Source organism: Plectropomus leopardus, chromosome 8 (assembly GCF_026936395.1).
Source record: "Plectropomus leopardus strain MGB_pleo_1.0 chromosome 8, ASM2693639v1, whole genome shotgun sequence".
Classification (NCBI taxonomy): Eukaryota; Metazoa; Chordata; class Actinopteri; order Perciformes; family Serranidae; genus Plectropomus; species Plectropomus leopardus.
Genome location: NC_142183.1, coordinates 23,029,742 through 23,052,284, shown reverse-complemented (window position 1 = coordinate 23,052,284; position 22,543 = coordinate 23,029,742). Strand labels below are relative to the sequence as shown.

General features: G+C 40.8%; 1 protein-coding gene across 1 annotated transcript in view; it reads left to right on the top strand.

Moving 5' to 3' along the window:
- The first annotated feature begins 1,385 nt into the window (after window positions 1-1,385).
- nr3c1 (nuclear receptor subfamily 3, group C, member 1 (glucocorticoid receptor)) overlaps window positions 1,386-22,543 on the top strand; it is a 29,856-nt gene continuing 8,698 nt past the window's right edge. Inside the window, exons 1-6 of the mRNA XM_042493206.2 lie at window positions 1,386-1,695; window positions 2,342-3,546; window positions 19,404-19,552; window positions 19,798-19,914; window positions 20,010-20,291; window positions 21,938-22,082. Of these exons, the coding sequence (XP_042349140.1) occupies window positions 2,342-3,546; window positions 19,404-19,552; window positions 19,798-19,914; window positions 20,010-20,291; window positions 21,938-22,082 (1,898 nt within the window). The 5' untranslated portion in view covers window positions 1,386-1,695. The remainder of the gene's footprint in view (window positions 1,696-2,341; window positions 3,547-19,403; window positions 19,553-19,797; window positions 19,915-20,009; window positions 20,292-21,937; window positions 22,083-22,543) is intronic.

Genomic DNA, 22,543 nt, shown 5'->3' with positions numbered 1-22,543 from the left:
TTCCACCACACCATATATTAGTTGCTGGTTAAAAGATGCCCTAAAAACATGCCCTTTGATGTTTGCAAATTAAAAGTTGGAGATGAAATCCCGGAGTTCATGCAAACAGTTTATTTTTGGTAAAATTTAACATGAGACATGTAGAATAAAGTGATTTTAAAGAAATATCACTATTTTAAGATCAGATTTAGTTGTGTTTTTTTCTTGATGGAAAGGTTTGTCCCACATCTTGTGTCCAAGGACTGTCTGAAGTTTGAAAAACAAATAGTAATTTCTGTTTTTACAGTTTCTGGATTTGATAAATGGTGTAATTTTGAAGAGTTTTTTTAAGAACATGTTTTCTGTAAAAATTGTTGAAATTTAAAACTTGTATGTCACTCGTCTAAGCCAAAACAACAAAAAAAAGTAGTTGACAACCAACAGTCCCTAAGAGAGCATAATTAAATTATACTTACTTTATTTTTGCCAAGGAAATGTGAATATGTATCATACCATATTTAGGGCCTCATATTTATCTGTCAGAGGGGTGGCTGGGGTGTGGTTTCATTTATTTATTTATATATTTGACCCTCCCTGAAGCTACAAATACTTTTCTTGAGTCTCTCTGAGATACTTGGGGAAAATGCAAACCCTCCCTCCACCATAAATCAGTTGTTAGATTTTAAAAACTTATCCTTTAATATCTGAAAGTTAAAACTTGAAGGCGAAATCCTGGAGTAGAAAAAAAACATTGATTAGTTATTGCAAACTATTTATTTTTGCCAAAATTTTAAATGAGACAAGTAGAATAAGGTGATTTTGATGAAATATCATAGACTTTGTGTCTATGATATTTGGGTTTTTTTTTTGTGTGTGTGTGTGTGTGTGTGTGTGTGTGTGTGTGTGTGTGTGTGTGTGTGTTTCTAATAGAAGCATTGATCCCCCATGATGTGTTTAAGGACATTCGAAAATCCACCAATAATTTCTCTTTTTAACTATTTCTGGCTATGAGAAGCGGTGTAACTTTAATAAAACATGCCTTCTAAACCTGCGTTTAAGGGCCATGTATTCTTTGCAAATTGGCTGTAAAATAAATAGCCTACAAAATACTATATATAAAGTTGTATGCCCCTACCCTAAGCCAAAATAAATCCCTCCGCAGTGCTTAAAAGCAATTTAACATCCCTCCTCCCTTTTGCACCCCCTTTTAAATACGGACAGCCCCCAAGAGAGCGTATTTTTCCCTGAATATGTGAATATGTATCCCATTTTACCGTATTTATTAGTCTGTAGTTCACTGCTGAGTGTGAACCTCAGCACACAGCAGGCTGCAGTGTCGCTGCGCGGCCAGCAGGCAGCGCTGCGTGTTGTAAACAGCTCTGGCACGGGGCTGGCTTCTCTGTTCTCCATTTTGTATGTTTTTCCTGGAGGTTAGCGCCTACTTTCCTAATGGCTAGTTGCGGCTATCATCAGCTCAGCCAGTTAAATGTAGTTTGCACGACCATTTACTGCTAGATTGAAGTGGAAGACTGAAAACTCTCTAAACGCAGTCAGTTGCGCGTGTTTTTGTCGTTTTATCAAGACATGTAGCGAGGACACGACGGCTGAGGAGTAACAAACATTGAGTCAGTGTTGCGTGTTGTCACTGCCACTTTCAACCAAAACAATGTTGACAGACGACCTGTGGACACATACCAACATTCAGTCATTTCAAGGGTAAATATGAGCTTTTATTCGGATTCGAGTTGATATATATGTTAGCTGAGAGCAACAGCAGTAACGTGGCACACGGAGCGATAAATGTGCAGTTTTATGTGCTATGTTGGCTAGCAGGCTACTGTCAACGACACTCGAGCGAAATGTAGGCTCGAGCCACTTTAACGGTTAGCCACATTGCTAACTAGCATGCCAACAGTTAGCAATAAGCTAACGTTAGCAAATCTTAGAGCTGGGCTAACTTTACGGCTATCTGTGCGTGACTTGTGGTCGTACCCGTATTATGTGTATTTACTTTAAGTAAAGTGTTTTTACGGTGCTGTCTATGCGCTCACGTGCACATTTTTTGCATACAGGAATAGCTAACGCAGTTAGCTATGTTTAGCTTCTTTCGCTATCAAGGGCGCGTGGGGGGGTGGGGGGCATGCTTTGCAACTTTCCCAAGTCTTATATTGACCTATTGTTTGCCCTCTGCAAGTGCACAACCTAAAACTATTTGACTGTGCATTAATGCTACAGTGTAGCTGCACACTGCGCCACAGATAATCCCCTTGCTGTTTGTTTTAATGCGGTTGCTATGCACTCCACTTAACCCTGTCTGTGAACGCTTTCTCTCTCCCTGTCTTCCACATCTCAAAATATAAAGATGGATAAAAGTGGAGTGAAGAAATTAACATATAGAAGAGATGACCATTTAAGCAAATTGGTCTACACTGAAAGCCCCGAGGAGGGAGGTCTGTTAAAAGTGGCTCCTCACAGTGCTGTGTCCATCACCTCTGCCACCTCCGTTGTTCTTCCATCCAGCCCGTTGATGCAGCCAGGACAGGTGCCTAACGGCCAAAGCAACAGTCCCCTTCCAGAGGAGCTCACCTCCGTCACTGCCACCGTAGGCCCCTTGCTGGAAGACCCAGAGCCCAGGGCGCTGACCAAAGATCAGAAATTTCAGCAGCAGCTCCCAACACAGACTTCCACCACATTTGGGCGTCAAACCTTGAGGGAAAATTTGCCCCAGTTGGAGGCAAGTATAGCAGACATTACCCAGTCCTGCATGGATTCACTTATTGGGGGATCAGATCCCAATTTCTTCCACATGAAAACAGAGGATTTCTCCATGGATAAAGGAGACCAGGATCCCATTGACCTTGATCATGCCTTTGATCACATTGGGAAAGATGTGGACGTGAACCAGAAATTTTTCAGCGACAACACTTTGGACCTGCTCCAAGACTTCGAGCTCACTGGGTCCCCCTCAGATTTTTATGTAGGTGATGATGCCTTCCTGTCCACTTTGGCAGATGATTCTCTGCTTGGGGATGTTAGCTCGGAGAGGGACATAAAGCCTGCCTTGGTTGAGACTGTTAACGGCAGTGGGGCGATCCCTGTTGCTCTCAATGGCAGCAGTGTAACAAGTCAAGAGCAGTGCAGCTCTGCCGCATCCACAACTGCCTCCTTAACACCTACAACCACTTTGTCTGCGTTGGTTAAGAAAGAAAAAGATGCTGGGTTCATTCAGCTCTGCACCCCAGGTGTGATCAAGCAGGAGAAGACGTCCACAGGCCAGAGTTACTGCCAGATGAGCAGCACGTCCTCCACAGACATGTCCAGCCCTAACACCATCTCCATCTGCGGCGTCAGTACGTCAGGAGGACAGAGCTATTGCTTTGGAGTCAACTCCAGCAGCAATGACGCTCAGCAGCAGAAGAGTCAGAAGCCAGTGTCCAGCCAGTTTCTCCCAGTGACAACCATTGGTGGGTCCTGGAGCAGAGTCCAGGGTGTTGGAGACAACTCTGCAGTGCTCAGGGCTGGTGAGACGTTCTCAAGCTCTCCCTCCTACCCCACCAGCTTTTCCAGGTAAGAAATTGAAGCAGTACTCCACCGTGTGGTCTGATCTGACCTTCCTTTTTATTTGTTGTAAGTTGAGCTGATGTGTGTGTATATGATTTAACCGATTATGTCCTCTAATGCTCTTTGTTTGGAAACCAGAAATGTTATGTTATTCTTCATCTTTGCAACAGAACTGTGGCCTCCTGAATCCTGAAATAACCCTGGTCATTAACCATGCTCACAACCTCTCACATACTTGTGCTGAAGTGATCAGTCATTATATCAATCATGTTCATTACTGACAAAATGGGCCATATATTTTATATATATATTAAGCGGTATCTAAAATTGGCCTAAAGCTGTGTTCTGAAGACTGCACATTATCCTACAAAACATGAAAACAGCTCACTTAATAAAAGTTACCAAATAACATTTAGTGTAAAACAGAAATTAATGAATGAATCTTTAAGAAACATGTTTGGTTAAAATACAGCATTTTCACTGGGTCACATTAATAATAAATAATAATTTCAATATTCAATTATTTAAATAAAAAATAATAATGTCAGTAACAAAATTAACAAAATCCGGTAGCAACATTTAAAATCTGGTAGCAACATTTAATTGACTAGTCATGCACATTCCTATCATAAATGTGATTATCTACATCTCATTATATATAGATACTTTGGATCATTTTTAATCCTTTAGTCCTTTAAGGTTAAATAGTTGTCTATTCTGATATTTTCTGCTATTTATTTTTCCCCCATAATAAAGCTGCACGCTTCACATTTTGCCTAAAAAAGGCTTATAAGAAAACTAGTCAAATCTATCCAACGTAGTTGACATATGATAGATGTATACAGTATATTAAAATGTATACTTTCTTCAAGAAAAAATCTTTACGCTATTTATTATTTTTTAAAATTGTTTTACATTGTCTTGTGTAGTTTTCATGGATAGAGGAGTGTCAGTCTGCTATTGTACTGCCGGCAGATTTGGGCACAGTTTAAACATGTTTTCTTTTTCTCAACATGTTTACAATGTGGACGTCTAATTACACTTCATGAGTGACTGGCCTTAAGAGGCATAGCTCACCTGAGAAATGCCAGTGTGAAATGTCAACCCGCAGAGGATTTTGGCTCATTGATGCTCGCTGACTGGGTGGATATCTTTTAATGACGCTGCTGATTATTTCTTTACTTTATGTTTCACCTGTTAATAACCTTGTGTGTCAAAAAGTCATTTCTGTATTATAATTGAGTTGTCTTTGACATTTCATGTTATCTGATTGTGTTAAACAAAAAATCAGAAAGAGATGGGACTTTATATAATCTAAAATTTATATTGAAATGCCCCAGTCGGTCTCTAATATAAAGACATTACTTTGGCTTTAGTAAATTGTGATCAGCATCATTTTCTTTTGACATGACACTGACAAAATTATCAATCAGTGCTGAAAATGATTGTTAGTGTTTCGGCTGTACTTGTGTTGTTTATAGTTCAACTTAGCAGGCTCTGTTATCTGGTTTCACAAATAAAGCATTCTGGATAACCGCTCCCACAAAGGTGGTTATCAGCTAGTGCTGTTAGTACAGGATTTTCCAGTTTATGAGTTTATACACATGAAGGAGTTAAGAGTTTGTAACAAACAGCCAGTCACATGTCGCACCAGCAGATAAAACTCTGGGTATTTAACACGATGAAAATATTGATCCCTGCAGGGAAATCAGGTCATTGCAGTTTCACAGAGTCAACAAAGTAATAGATATGTTCTATGATGACTAGAATAGAAGAAAATGTGATAGAAATAGTAGAAAATAATACAGTCATTAAATGCTGGAAATACAGGATCTTTAATTTTGTGTTAATTTTTGGGCTCTGCAGTTTTCTCATGCTAAGGTGCCTGTATTGGGTTTGGAACAGAGTTCAGGGAATGGCAGACATGGATGAGGTTTATGCATTACTGAATTGCAGAGCACATAAATTAATTACTTGTAAGTGTGAAGATTCACTTTCTTATTTAAATTCAAAAGGCTGACTGGTGTACTTTGTTAGAGCACAGTGGGAAAAGCTACGTCCTACATAGTGTCATCACAGCTATGGTTATAGATTTCATCAAGGAGCCTCTTCTGCACTTGATATTATATATGTTATACAGTAACATCAGCACAATAAATATGTTAATAAAAAATAGCAAATTTTATATTATATGGATAAATAATCTATAGCAGTGACTACCTTACATTTACACTGATTTTCCACTATTATGCAGAATATGACAACATTCTGGATATGATACAGGTCATGTAAACAGCATGTTATATTTTGATATTTGCAATTAGGCCTTATTCTGATCAAGCATTTCCTTTTTTAAAAGATTTTTTTGGGCTTTTATTGCCTTTATTTGACAGGACAGTGTGAGTGTGAAAGGGAGAGAGAGAGAGAGGGAGAGAGAGGGAGTGACAGGGAGTGACATGCAGCAAAGGGCCAAGGCTGGAGTCGAACTCGTGGCTGCTGCGGCAAGGACTCTAACTCTGTACATGGGGCGCTACTCTATCCACCGAACCACCAGGCACCCCATGATCAAGTATTTTCTGATTAAGACATATGGAATATGCTAGTATTTTTCTGGTCTTAGAAGCCTTTTTTAGCATTGTGCAGGCTATTTGGGATATGCATTACAATCAGGGTTTTTACAGCAGTTTGCAACACGCCCTCTCGCCTGTTTACGATCGGCTTTGTGCGTTGTACACAAACCAACCAGCCCACATTTTCCAAGGCTGGTATGGAGATGCATGTCCAAAAGAAAAGACCACATTTATGGTCTGAAGTAGAAACACACCTACTTTTAAACATTATGAAAGACCTGGATATCAACAGGTTTTGGATATGATAAAATAACACAGCACAACCTTTTCAAGAAGGTGGTTAAAAAAATAAAAGAGGTAGGCTGTGTTTGTACAGTAAAACAAGTCTACCACCAGCAGAAAACTTTGAAAAATCCTTTTTTAATGCAAAAAAAAGCAAAATGGAACAAGCAGCTCCAGCTGTTCCACTTTTCTATACTTAAAATTCCATATGTTAATCAGAGTATGCACAGCTGCATCTAAACGGGAATAATATGGGAATATTCATTTTCATTAGCAGTGTATAAAGCTTAACAAGAATAATGCTTTTTGAAGAATAATGGCAAAAACCAAATCACAACACCTTAGCTTCCATAAAAAGAAAAGAAAAATGTATATAATCTGATATAATGAAAAACAAAAGGTCCTGTGTCCTTCAGTACTTGGAACATAAACATGAATGTGTTATTTTTGTAATTTTTTTATGATTCTGTAGGAAAGGTGACTCCATTTTTCCCTCATAGTTGATGGATGAGGAGGTGGACATTTTATACGTTTTGATAAGCCTGAACAAAAACTGCTCCTTGCAGGTTTGGTTTGCGGTCTTGGTTACTATAGAAACGGAGCTTGATTTAAAGTCAAGCCATGGTTCTGCGACAAAAATACACCGGGTTGGGTTAACCCCTTAGTAAGTGAATTGTCCCACCAGTCTTGCTCTGTGAGACGGGCTCGTGGACTGCAGGACGTGGCTGCAGCAAGAGAAAGGATGTCCCTGTTAAAAAACCAGGGGAATTCCACTTCTGTCCAAGTCAGACATTTCATCGGTTTTTTTCCTCTCAGACTGTGCGCATCATTATGTATGTTTATCGCATGTCCCAATTCAAGAGTTTTCCTTCTTAACCAGATAGCATTTTATTTTTTTACTCTTTTGCATTTCAGTTTAACAACAGGCTCTGCTCAGCCTCTCACAGACGTTTCCAATAGGGGTTCATGAGGTTGTTTTGGGAAGATCTCTGTGATCCTCCAGTTACATTATGCCAAAAATAAACCTGAGATCTTCACTTGTAGCAAATCTGTCCCCAAGGAGCAGTGTCTTTAACGCTAAGATGAATGAATGGTTGCCTTCGTAGAGGCCCGTAAATAAAAAAAGGGAAATTCTGTAGCAGAGAAAAGGCTGAAGTAACTGCGTGACTTTGCTTAATCTTAATTTCTGCTGTGATTTCCCTCTGAGTTCCCATTCAGATGAACTGGGAGTGTACAGTCCCAGCATTTGGACTCCACTCTGCCCCACAAACTGTCTTTTGTACAGTTACTCTGCTGCCCTGTAAAGTTTTATGGGTTCAGCTTTGGGATCCAATCGTGAAGCGGCTGAATAGAAATTCTTCACCAACAGTGGTGTGTGGCAGTCATGAGTCTTAAAGGCTTTTTTGTTTGTGTCTCTTCAACATTCACGCCTGTCTGATTCACAGCATCTGACAGGGAGTGATCAGTTCAAAGATTGGCACGCAGATGTGCGTCACTTCAACAAGGCCACAGATGTGGACATGTTTTTATTGTTTTTGGAAATGATGCTTGGTAACATCTTCACGACTGTCTGACAGTCGTCCTGATGCCTGGTGACCGATAACAGATGGGGAGAGACACGAGATACACCTCATCTTCATTTCACATGTGGCTTTAATTGGCCCGTCTTTGTGATTTGTGGAGGTGTGTGTGTGTGTGTGTGTGTGTGTGTGTGTGTGTGTGTGTGTAATCATAGGATTATGTCTGTGCACGTGAGCCCAGATAATTTTGTGTGGGTGTGTGGCTGTTTGTGTATTGGCTTACTGGTGTGTGAGCTTAGCATGTGTGTGTGTGTGCGTGTGTGTGTCTCTAGTGAGTGGGAGTTTGTTATTGTGCGATGCATGTTCGCCTCAACCTGTGTGACATTTAGCAGCTTGAAATTAGCTGAGTGCTGGGCTGCGGTGGTTCTGTGGTTGTCAGGCAGTTGGCATCAGGTCACGTCTCCTCCAGCTTCTCACGCAACGGTGCCGCTGCTTCCTGCAGAGGCTCAGAGGACCTCACATGGCACTGAGTACCTGTCCTGCCGTAGCCCCACAGTTTGCTGCTTTGCATTGTGCAGGTCTTCTGACATTACCCAAACTAGCTTGGGCTTGTTACATTACGAGGTGTCTCACACATCGCTGGTGCTTTAATTTTCCGAATCTTGGCAATTTATTTTAGGCATCGCAGTTTTACGTTATGACTCAGTTTTAGAGTCTGACTCACAAACAGCCGGTTCTCACACAACAAAAACTGCTTCACCTTGACCAGTGATCCCTATTTCAGGAAATACACGCCCTTATATGTTAAATGGTTTTTAAATGGAATGACTTGATTAACATTGAGTTGCACTCAAAGGAAATACCTAGACTGAATAGATAACAGAACGCAGAAACATAATTCCTCTGACAGATAATCACATAGCTCAATTATTTGGCTTGTTCTGTGTGAGTTTTGTTTTTAGCTTGGCATTTCCTCCTCCGCCTGTGATTAGCCCAGCCCTTAGAGAGGTTTTCAATTTGCGGGTCAGATGTAATGACTTTGCCACATATCCTGTTCCTGCTTGTCCCCCATGTTTCTTTTTTTGTCAAAATAAGAATGTTTCAGACCGTGTGATCTGTAAAAACATTATTTCTAATGCACACTCTGGGTTACTGGAATTTCTTGAATGCTTTTGACTCGTAATGGAGGAACATTGTTTGCAGGAGTAATAAAACTAGCTCACTGAATAGAGCTGTTCTCACATTGAGACAAAGCAGTGTTGTGTAGCTTCAGCATCTACTGTTCTCTGTATGTGCATGTTTGAGTAATGTATGGTTCAGGTTTTCACACAAATAAAAGCTCATTCATTCAGACTTTTACTGAAGTCATTCATGGAGATGGATTCATGACTTTAGTTGAGTTTTTCTATTCATTAATCAGATGCTGCTGAATATTAGGTAGAGCTGAAACAATCAGTTGATTAATCTTGACAGAAAATGAATGGGCAACTACTTTTGTAATATACATGACAGATATACTATGCAGGATTATTGTTGGCCCCTCCTTGTTACACACAGCAAGCTGCTCAACTACTGTTGGAAGGACACATATGTTATAATGGAAAAGCTGATACTTGAGCAAGCTCACGCCTTGATTCCACCAGCAGTGTGTTGGTGGCATTACATCTGCAATGCTGTTCTGCCCCGATCTCCACACGGCTCTATATTCAACCAGGAACGTCTGTGAGCGTTTCAGAAGCAGAGCGTCCTGACAGCTGATACTGTAGACTTGATGAGATTGTTCTTGGTTTTTGAGGTAATTTTTCTGGATTTTTTTCTGTATTTCTAAGAGCCTCAATTATTTTTGCTTTGTCCACACCGTAAGAACTTGGAATGACTGTAGCTCTTAGAACGCCATTTCAACAAAATTCTGACAAAATTTCACCACATAAATGTCCCAACCACAGCAAATTAAGAAACGAATAAGTAAGAGGGCAGCATCTCTGCAGATAAGTACACCACCACACACTTCTAGTGGGTCATAAGGGATAATGAAAAGGGAAGGGGATTTTGTATGAGTCCATCCATTGTTTTTAGGCCAGTCCTGCTTATTACATGCATCAAAAAAAAAGGCTGAACATGAAAAGCTGCTTCAGCTTTGTAAATGTAAAGATTTGCTGCTCCTCTTTGTCTTATGCAATAGTCAACCTAATATCTTTGGGTTTTACACTTTTATTGGGACAAACAAGCAATTTGAAGACATCACATGGAGCTTTATGGGCATTTTCAGCAGTTTCCTGACATTTTAAGCACAAGTTTGATTCATTCGTAAAATAATGGGCAGTTGAAGTTATAATGAAACTCTTGTTAGTTGTAGCCTTTATATTAACTGACTGATGATAATGCATGGGCTGATTTTAGCAGTGGTTCAGTCTGGGCTGAATGAAGCAGTGCCAGGGCAAGTTGAAGACCACAGCCGGCAGTGTCTTTGCTAAGGTGGTAAAACTCCAGAGAATTTCACATGTTGGAATATTGAGTCAACTTTGGAAAATGGCTATGACTCACTGCTGAATAAAGCTCAGGAGGAAAACCACTTGAAAATATATGTGTTATTTAGAGCGTTTTTTTCTGACTTTATCACAGCAAACATGTCTACTATCTTCCTGTGTGGGTTTTCGGGCATTCTGCAAAAGATAAACAACTAATGTACTTAAGACGCAAAACTGTATCGGTGTAAACATCTTTCACAATTCTCTTTGTAATGCTTCCTATCGACGAAATGTAGGCGTGAATCCTTGCCTTTGGGCTGTGTTTGACAGCTGCAGTGCCTGCAGGACTTTGTAACAACCTGTTCAATGAGTATTTCTTCATGACAGAGTAAGCTTAGTAGTAGAGCTCGGTATTTATGAGGTTACAGGGTTCAGCGGTAGGGTTTTTGCCAAAAGTTAGGTTTTACTTGTCTTTATACAAAATGTTGTATTTATTAGCAGCTATTTATTAACAACAAAGACCTAAAGTTAATTGTCATGAAAAATGACCCCTTTTTATCTGCCTTGCTTTCAAACTTGCAGAAAACTGTGCAATACATTATTGAAGTGCTCATATTCTCTAACCCAAATGTAAACTCCTGTTTCCAAGATAATTGAAATGCTTGCTTGTGTTTGAGAGAAGAGAAGGAACTGACTTGGCTCACTCCTTAGCTATTTCCATCAAAAGGTAATAACAAAAAACAAAAAAAACTTTGTGTTTAATTCTTGTGTAACACTTGTCCGATGGGACAAGTGAGTAACTAGATACACTAGCCCGACATGGCATTTTACTTGACCCGGGCATTCCTTATTGTTGTTCCCTGCTTATTCTGTCTCAGCATTTGCCTTGATAGGCCTTAATTGGGCTAAAGTCGGTTCATAGATCCAACTGGTGAAGAAATAAACAGCTGTCAGATGTATCAGCTGTGGTTTGGTGCCTAGTTTGATACATGAGTAGTTTATGGTCTTTATATATAGCTATATGTATTTATATAAAGCCTAGTAGTCTCAGCTCTCAGCCTTGGCTCTGTGTTTTGAGAATAATCTTTGGTCAGAGTCGCTATTCAGTGCTCAGTGTTGACCTGGCACACCCCTTACCTCTCAGCCTCACTCACCCGTACTCTCACTCTCACTCTCACTCTCTCTCTCTCTCTCTCTCTCTCTCTCTCTCTCTCTCTCTCTCTTCATCCCCTGTTTTTGCTTCCTGCAACCAAGGGCAGAGACCTTAACTGTCAGCAGAAGCTTTCAGCTGCTGTAAATCACCTTTTTATGATTGTGCTTGTGTGTGTGTGCTGCGTGCGTGTCTTTTAGCTTTCTGTATTATGCATGAGTGTGTAGGTGTGCACGTGTGGGTCTGTCATGAGTGCTATGGCAGGCTAACCACGGAGGGCTGCCGCGAAGCTCTCACTCTCCTGACCTACTTTCCCTCCCGCCTGCCCACAGCTGGCGCCGAGCTAACGCACCAGATCAAATGCCAACCATTCCAGTTCCTTTCACGTTATTACCGCATTCTCCTGTAACCACAGTTTTTCTGTATTTAGCTTTTGTTGTCTTTTGACACTGAATAGGCTTATAGAAATTCCCCATATCGAGGTTAAGAGGATGTAGCTAAGTCTGTGAGTTGTTTGCGCCCTTCTTCTTGCTTTTGTGTGCAGTTGTCGAGTCAGCAAAGCCAAACTTTGGGAGTGGGTTCCTCCCACTTCCAGCTGAAGGTATTATGGTTATGCACACAGTAGCAGCAGCAAGCCTCCAATTCATTTTACAGGCCAGGAAGCCACCTCCCACCTACATACACTCCTAATGGCTCCTATTATGGAAACTGATATGGAAACTCAAATCCTTTGGGTTTATTTTTCTTGTGCTCAGCCATGGGTTAGGTTAAGTCTTCTCCTCTGATGTTTGACGCTAAAACAATAGTTGCTACAAAACATGACTGTTATTGAAGCAGGTTTGTTAATACAGCATGTAGGAGGAGACAATGGCTCCTTGCATGCACTGACACTGAGGAATCATCCAGAGTGTCACATGTAAGAGTACCTCACTAATGGCTTGTTTCATGGAGCAAAACAATAGCCATAAAAACGCTTGATGTCAATGGGAAACGGCTCCAAAGGGTACTATATCTCCATTGTATTAATTTCATGTGGCAGCGTGATTTATGTTTGGTGAATACATTGCACTAATGTCAAGTACTTATAAAGACATACTGTCTGTTTTTATTGGAAGGCACACGAGGGAGATATTTTAGAGAAGTCCTGCCTAGTCTTTGGCCAAACAAACCCAGTCTCTCCACTCCCTCATAGAAGCTCCGTTGTTGTTTTGCATGCAAGAATGATTCAGAGCGTGCAGACCAGTTCCCCTTTCTATTTTGGTGGCCCTTACCTCGGGGAAGGAGCACTTCCTTCTGCTCTCGTCATGCTCACAGGGTTTTTGTGAAGATTAGAAGATGTTCGTGCAATGTTGATCCATATCGTGACCATCTTCACAGTGATACTGAAACCAGGTTTTAAGCATGCAGCCACCCAGCCACATGGTTGTGAAGATCCTCACTGTAATATTTCTAGCTTTATTTCAGGAGTGTGACCTCATCTCACGTGTGACCCCGAGACAACTGGCTGAACAGAATGATTGTTCATATTTTTCTCCGAGATGACTCATTATAAATTACCAGGCCTGAAGTAGGTCCATTAGGATGATGTAGACTATTATGTGAAATACAGCAAACGCATGAGCACAAAATGAAGTACCCTACCTAGAATGAAACAGCTGGACATTGCAATGATATAGGTCTGATGGCTGCTTGTCTGGACTGACACAGAGGCTGGGGTATATAAAGCAGGGGCCTGCAGAGCTACTCGTGACACTCACGGCTAAAAGGGGATTATGAATTGTTAAGCAGGGCGCTGGGCCACCGGTATTATCGTAAGTGCGTGAAGTGGCTTGTCTCATTAGAACCCGGGCTGATTGATCACACTCCAACCGACGTAAGCGATTAACTTTCTCTGCACTGCTCTCTTGTTGAAGTCGAGGCCCTTCTCGGGGTGTCTCTGCCTCTGTGCTGTGGCTCTGCTCTGACCTATAGTAAACTCTGAGGGAATGCAAGAACTTCCTGCCGATGGCAAGCACTCACTTCAACAGATGGTTTCAGAAAGAGGAAATTCGGTCTCCCTGCACTGCCGTGCTGCTTTGATTGGTTTGTGTTTGGCAATCCACAAAAACAGATTTGTAACTTGTTTCATGGCTTAGTTGAACATCGTCGACATCACTGAGTCTAAATTAAGTTTAGAGACAGCATTGAAAAGCAGTGACATCGCCTCAGGCTTACGTTGTTGTTGAAAACGTATAGCGGCTGCAGTAATTGGATTTGAACTAGTAGCCCATTTAGTAAAGCTGTCCTGCTGACACCATCCCAGTGGGCCAGTGAAGGACAAACTGGTTACCCTCCACATCATCGTCATCATCACTCTGGTCTCATTAGCCTTCTCCACCCACCCTTCTGGTTATAACGGCCTCCTTTTGAGCTTAGAGCACTTTTGTTTGTTTGTGTGTGTGTGCATATACTGTATGTGTGTGTGTGCTCTCATAGCAGTGTGTGTTAAGGAAACCCCACATAAATCTGTGTGTGCGACAGATGGCATGTGGGTTACATCATCGCAGTGGCACTACTTTTGTATGAATTGTATATATCGTATGACCCTTCGCCCAGGCTACTGTAGTTGGTTGTGAACCAAACAGCAGGTACTCAGCCATGCTGGTTGAAGGCAAGAATAACTTGTTGGAAGCAAATGCATATCATGATGCCTCAATATGTGAGGTTTGCCACAGCACAATTATTATTGTTATTGCTGATCCTCAAATGGCTACAATGACGCATTCTGTGTTCCTGTAACTGTTTTTGGATTGCATTAATTGCTTGTTATTGGCAACTTGAGGGCAGTGGATTGAGCTGTAAACTCCATATTGACATTATTATCACCATATAAAGTTGTTAAGGCAAACTTGTTAGCAAACAGTTCCCTATTTACAAATTCAGCAGACACAACATTTATTTGCTTTGTGTTTCCATGTTTCTGGCCAGTGCCGTTGCAGAGTTTGCATGTTCTTCCCTTTTCCTCATACAGTCCAAAAAGGTGCAGGTTAGCTTATTTGGTGACTTTAGTTTTCCAAGTCAACTCAAAGTTGACAGTTTTTACAAATATTTTTATATACCCATTTGCGTCTAGTGAGAAATCCATTTTTTACAGCCCCAGATCAAAAAGTAGATAAGTCAACTTTACAGCATTGAGCACAAAGGCAGCAAACAGAAACAAGTCCTCTGTTTTCTATTTCAGTTACAGTTAGCTCTCTGTCAGCCATTTGGCCCTTGGTATGAGCATACCGTGGGGTTTTAGTGCTTTTCTGCAAAAAACAGCTGCCAGCTGCTGCTGCTGCTGACGATGCTGATGAGATTGTTGGGACTGAACCAAATTATAACAGTATGGGCTGTAAAACCAAAACAATGCGGTGAAAGATGCTAAAATACTCTGAGGAAAACTGCAGAGCTGGGTGATAATACTCGACTGGATTATCACTATTGTCAAGTAGGCTGGTGTCTTGGGCTGGGTGACACGGCCATAAAATACTATCAAGATATTTCAAGGTATTTTTGCAATAATGACGTTCTTGATGATGTCAAAAAAATGCTGAAAAATATTTTTTGTTTTATTTCAAGAACATACAATTACAACAGAATAATTGTATGGCTTTATATGTCAGCATAAACATTAGACTCAACAAATATTAAGTAAAAAGTGTAATAAAAATTATCCCTTTGTTCTTAAGTTTGAAAACAGCAACAGTGACTCAGAGTGAGATTTAGAAGTACAACAAAACAAAATCCACCACAAATCTAAGGTACAAATCTTAACAGTTGCCAAGTAAAGAATAAAACATCTGGTCATATTAACCAGTGCTACATAAGCTAACTTCTTACTCTTCCTTTCCTTTTGGAAAAATCCAAAAAGATGGAGTTGTTTATCTCCACCTGGACCTGTGCGCTCTGCCTTTTCTTTTCTACTCTTCCAGCTGTAATTCAGAGTTGACCATTAGACCCCCCAACACACACACACACACACACACACACACCTTCCTCTAATTTTGACAATCTGTTATGTTGTAATGACTATCGCACATTCAAACACATTTTTTGTCAGGCTTCACTTAGGTTTATATTTCGACAGACTTATGACAAAATAACCTGGTGAACCATACATGCCTCCCTGGTACAGAGAGATAGAGGTGCTGTGCTGAGTTTACTCTAAACAGCAGGTTTCAAGAAGTGTCGCAAAAGACTGTAGCAATCCATAAAACAATTTGGGCTGTACCATCGGACACCCAGGCCAAGTGACGTCACTGATTCCACAATACTGAAGCCACTCCTCTTTTTGGAACTCAACGTTTCCAATGTCGTGCTAGAAGCAGTCTTACTGTCAGCTATGTTAGTTGTTGCCATGCATAACAGTATGATGTCATTATATCAGCAAGTCAAAATATTGCCATTATATATGTGTATATATATATATAATTATTATTATTATTATTAATAATTATACCAGAATTATTGTGAACAAGATGATATTGCACACCCCAACTGGTGACTGTTTTGTCTTTTGCAAACAACTTTCTTTAATTCACCTCGAGTGCTAGTCAGAACAAATAGCGTTATAGTTTTATTTTTATTTTTTTCAGTTACATATTATTTTTTTTGTGTTGGGGGTATTCATCCCTTTACTGATAAGACAGCTTAAAATAGAAAGGAAAGTGGGAGAGACAAGGCAATCAACACCACAGCAAAGGGCTACAGGTACTCCACCAGGAGTAAGAGGTGGCCCCATAGCATTCTTAATTTGACCTGTTCTTAATCAGGGACAACATGGTGCAACTTGATTTATCAAGTTTAGATTTCTTGGTGCAAATTTTATTATTTATGATTCTGTGGCAATCCCAAAAACCTCTGCAGGACTAGAGATGATGCTTTGCTTATAATCACTATCCTGGTTGAGACAAGGCACGTTAAACAGGATTTATTGAATTTGTTTGATTTTGACATGTGATTGTTAATTTTATGTGTCCTATTTCCATTTTGCATATGAATGATTAATGCATTTTCTGTCTGAGCCTGCCTAGGTTGGGCTTTTTGTGAGTTAGAATGATGAATCCAATTTCCAAGTCTAAAAACACAGCTCTTTGATTTTCACTGCAGCTATAAATATTTATAATAATGTTCCTTCTGCTCAGGTTGTCCACTTCAAACAATGATAAATTGTGCACACAATATGGAATGGGATTTTTTTAACTGCTTGGCTGTAACTACCAAACTGGGATTAAAACTCAGAAAGTTTTGGTAAAGTGTCTTTGCAGAGTGTGATATAACAGCAGGTTGTCTGGTGTATTTGAAAATGTTGGTTTACTGGATTTCCAAAGATTGAGTCACTGTGTTCTCAATTAAATCTGCCCCATGCTTCACCCCTCACAGTTGAGCCAGGAGGGAGCTGTTCAGTGAGCCCCCCACTTTGTGGTTTGATCCCCAACCAAAAGATTTTCAATTTCAACTGTACGAAACAATGCAGCGCTGAAGACACTTAGGAAATAGAAGCCTACTGTCAGCACACAGTTTGAATCTTTGAATGCGAGTCATAAAAGGTAAATGGACAGACTTATTGACCACAGTGTGTTCTCACTGGTGCTCAGAAAGCTCTCAGCTCTGTAATGGCTAGACAGCCTCCTCCGAGGTCTTTCTCTTATAGTTTTTTTTTTATCTGACTGCTGAATGCTTCTGAAGTTAATGCTTTGATGTCTCACTCAGGTTTTCCCATCCTGCCGCACCCTCTGACTACTGGGGCCTGGCCTGCTTTCATTCTTATACCCTCATATTGTGTAACTAAGAGTGAACTTGGCCCCCTGCCTCAAATCTGCATAAGTGTGTTAGTTTGCAGTGACAGTTCATTGCAGCCCTTATCAGATAAAACAGTTTGTCGTCATTGTGGTGGCAGACTGGCTGACACATGGACAGACAGACACGGTTGTTGCACGTCTTAGGCTCAATGTCCTCTAGGTGTGGGCGTTGTTGATGCATGGCCACTGGGTTGGAAAGGGGGGTGTGGACCTCTGGCGCATGGATGCTGTAAAGCCTGACGTCCTCTAGTGGTGGTTTTGAAGAAGTGAATCTCTCACCAGTGTTAACTTGGTCTGGAAACGTTTGTGGTTCAATCGAAGAAAGAAGGGCAGTTTTATGACAACCGCTGGATTTAGGATGTAACCACGGATAGTCCGATAATTTAAGCTTTAAAGGCCCAAATGAGCACAGCGGGTCTCTCTTTTCTGCACTCACATTTTTTGGAATGAAGGCATGTTTGAGAGAAAAAAAATCAAGCACAATGAGCACATTGAGTCTGATGGGAGCATGTGTAGTGTATCTGTGTACTTTATATATTTAAAGTTTTTGGAGCTCAGTTGTAAATATGAACTACAGATGAACTCTCAAAACACAGGTTTCTTTCAGGTGTCGAGTCTGGCAGTACAAACTGCATACTGTAGTCATGCAGCATTTATCTGTAGCATCTGATACTGATTTGACTAAAATTTCTGTGCAGCTATTTTCTAGATACCTAGGTCGTTTTAATGCAACACTATCCTACAGACAGTAGAGGTCATGTTTTGTCTTTGTTGATAAAATGCCCAGTATGTTCAAATGGCTTAAGTTTTCTTCCAAACAAAAAAGTTATGTTAATTTTCAGTTCCTCACCATAGCTCATTTGTGTGGATCCTTGTGTTCTAACAGACATGATTGATAGATTTCCCTCCTCATAAAACCTTACAAAGCTGTTTTTTTCCTAAAACTTTGAAAGCTGTATTTTAAAGTCCATGATTGCTAGCAAGCAGTTTTTCCTGCATTTGCTGGCGCATTGCTGCATCTCTGAGCATAACTACCATGAAGGGCTGCACCCTAAAAGTAGAAGATTCAAATTATCAGTCATAGGGCTGCAACTTACTGTTTTCATGGTTGATGAGGCTTACAATTATTTTATGAGTTATCATTTCGTCCATAAAATGTTAAAAAAAAAAATTGTCATAAGACTCATCACTATTTCTTAGAGCCCAAACTGTGACATCTTCAAATTACTTCTTTTGTCCAACCATTCATCCAAAACACAAAGACTTTATTTACTATCACAAATGACACAGAAAAGTAGGAAATTATCACATTTAAGAAGCTGCTACCAGAAAATATTTGACATTTTTGCTTGAAAAATCACTGCAGTGTACATCAGGGGACGTCTCGGACCCTCAAATATAGCTGCAGAGTGAGCACTCACCCTGCCCTCTGGGTAGCACTGAACCAGGACCCAGGGTGAGTCAGAGTGAGACGGACGCAGCTGCCCAGAGAGGCTCTGCCGGGTCAGGCTCAGAGATAACCTTACCTTCTGCCTTTTGGTTAGATAAGGTGAATTTACAGCTTACAGCAACGTAATGCTGTCTTTGACTTTTATTTGATATCTAGTGTCAGCAAAATATTTTGCACATTTCTGATCCATTGCTAGTGTAGTTAGCTTGTTTTAGGTTAAAGGTGTCACTTGGCTAACAATATTACCTCGACATTCTGCCAAACCCCATTGAAACTCTATATCGACAAAAGGAACGAATAGTCATATATTTGTATTAAACTGCCAAAGCCGATTTCACTAACAAAAGTGAAGCCCTACCAGTACCTTTAGAATTGTAGAGTAACGTGAAAGCTTTGACAGGAATGTGTATTTATCAGCACCCTAAATGCGCATGTTCATACTTACGCACAAAAACAAAACGACAATCCACTCATAGAAAATCAGCTCCTTAGAGCTTCTACTAGAGATCAAAAACTCCATGGGGAACCTTTGAGAGAGACTGAATATCGCTCACATTTCTCTCTTCTGTCTCCTCCCTCTCCCTCCACTTTCTACATCCAGACAGGAAGTGGGAACCATTGCATCCACGCCACAGGGAAAGAGCGCGACTCATAAAATCTGCCTAGTGTGCTCTGATGAGGCTTCAGGCTGCCACTACGGCGTTCTCACCTGTGGCAGCTGCAAGGTCTTCTTCAAGAGAGCAGTGGAAGGTACAAAGCCATAAGACATCATTATTTCCTCGCTGATTTATTCTTCGCCTGTGATAAACTCATTCATCACTAACCTCTGTCACATAAGTTTGCCCAAATGCGGGAGTCATTATGATTTGAAGTTGGAGGCGCGATCATTACAAAGTAAAGGACTGTGATACAGCTAATTAGTTTTTCCCCCTGGAGTGTTTGCCACAGCAGTGAAGGTAAATAACAGATTAATCTTCTTCTTCTCTGTGCCTCAGGGCAGCATAATTACCTGTGTGCTGGGAGGAACGACTGCATAATAGACAAGATCAGGAGGAAGAACTGTCCAGCCTGCCGCTTCCGCAAGTGTCTGATGGCAGGCATGAACCTGGAAGGTACGTATTAACCACACCGATAACATCAAACCATGCATCCCATCTGCTCTTTATTTCACTTCCCTCAGTGTTCATCCCCGATTTCTGCTCTGCAGCACGCAAAACCAAGAAGTTGAACCGCTTAAAAGGCGTCCAGCCGAGCAACCTGCCCGAGCTGACTCCCTCTCCGCCAATTGAGGCTCGCTCCCTTTTGCCCAAGTGCATGCCTCAACTCGTTCCCACGATGCTGTCCCTGCTGAAGGCCATCGAACCGGACACCATCTACGCAGGCTACGACAGCACCCTGCCTGACACCTCCACCCGCCTCATGACCACCCTCAACAGGCTGGGCGGCCGTCAGGTCATCTCCGCTGTGAAGTGGGCCAAGGCTCTGCCAGGTTAGTACTGGACTACTCTGCCAGTTGGCGTGTAAACGTGTCCTTTGCAGTGGGTGTAAACTATGTATGTTTGGATTGAGCAGGTTGGCAAGTTTGCAAAGAGGGGGGTGTGACACACTGAGGTTAATTTAGTTTAATTTAGGTTCATATTTTTCTTAAACCACATTTAAGAAAAAGGACAAATAAATCTACCTTGTACTTTGTACCTTAATCTGCAGGTGCAACAAGTTTCAAAAGAAACTGTTTACATTTCTTTTTCCTATCATTGAATACACATTGCACTTGGTCCCCTCTTCATGTAATGACATCTGTGTACATGTAAACTCTTGTATTTAAGTGTTGCTCATGATACCCCAGATAGTCAAACTTGCACAAAGGCAAGTTTATGATGTGTGCTGTCCTCATTGTTTGGTATCTAATTTGACGTGTGACACCACACACCACCCAAAATGCAGCCAGAAAGCTCAAATTAGTTTTATTTTAACAACACACAACACATTGCAAGCTTGAATATTTTACAAGTGTTAGCAAAAAACAGGAGATGTTGTCATGTATTGCTGCAATGCAAACAGGTGTGTGTCTGTGTTGATTTGTGTAAACAAACATATTGGCTCTACATCTGGGTCTGCTTTATCTGAGACTAATTTGACACGTAGGAACATTTGGTAAACAGAGTGAAGTCTGATTAATGACTACCATACACCAGCAGATTTTGAAAAGCAATTTAAAAGACTAAAGTCTGACACCCTCTGGCATCAAAACACAATATGAGTTTTTAGTCACACTGTAAGATTTTGCAAAGACTTTGGATCCTGCAGGGTCGTTGTTTGCAAGACGATAACTAGATTCCTTATGAGATTATTTCCCATCCTGCCCTTTGTGGAAAATATATTGCCAAACTCCCTTTAAGTAATATGGCATGATAACAATTATTTGTGTCCACAAAAATATTAGGTCATCAATCACCTAAAAATAAGAATTGACGTGTTTTTGTTACCATAGAATGAGCCGTTATATATTATATCTACATATGAGGCAGGTTCTCCTCCATTGAGCTCGCCATGTTCTTCCACAGTAGCCAAGAACGGACAAACCAAAAACACTGGCCCTAGATCGGGACATCTGCATTTTTCGTGTTTTCCTGTCAGCTACCGTAGTCTTCCTACACGCTTGGCACACGGTAGAAGTTTTAGTTCTGCAACCTCACAGCTAGATTTCACTAAATCCTTCATACAGGACCTTTTAAGCAGCTCGGACAGAGTTTTATTACCACCTTACACCAAACAATCAAGATCACCAGAGCACACACACAATGTACAGTAGGTAAAAGTCATGATAAGACATGATGTCTGTCTGCAACAGTGAAATTGCTTAAAAAGTGGTTTGGTGTTAAGGCCAACATAAGGTTCTTGCATGGACAAGTAATTTCTGAAGAATGTGTGAAACGTAGTTGTATAAACAGTTTTCTGCTTCTTCAAAATATTATATATTTGTTTTCTCAAAGTATCACCTGCTGAAGATGACATTTCAATGTACACCAAAATGTTTCAGTGTATCTTTATTTGGTTCATTGTCACATGCACACCCTCTAACACTTTGTGACTGTTTTGGGAGTCATTTGATGTATTTCCATGTCCTTCCCTCAGGTTTCAGGAACCTGCATCTGGACGACCAGATGACTCTGCTGCAGTGCTCCTGGCTCTTTCTCATGTCTTTCGGTCTGGGCTGGAGATCTTACCAGCAGTGCAACGGCAACATGCTCTGCTTCGCACCAGACCTCGTCATCAACGAGTATGTATCCAACCATTTTCAGCCCTTGTCCATTCCTTGCTGTTTAAAAAGTATTACCACAGTTAAGTGTCTAAAGTCCTACAGACTATACCTGTCAGTAAGTCAACGCATACATCTGTTTGTTTACACATATCAGTGCAGTTCTCTGCTCTGTGCTGAATTTGGCATATCTCCCAAGAATCAAACCACGTCTGTCAGCTGTCACCAGTAATCAGTGTTTCATCCCTCTCATAGACTCAAAGACTCCGTTTGTTAACAGCGCTTTGAGTGTGGTGAGCAGTCGGCACAGCTACCGTGCTCAGGGCCGCAATAGGCCTTTTGATTAGTTTCCTGGTTTTTTTTTTTTTTAGTTTTATAATCACAAGCTGAAAATTAATGTGATCATAATTAATATCTGATGATGTTGTGTTCTCTTTTTGTCAGTCAGTCTCAAACAAAATTCAACTGCAGCCTTTTGCTTT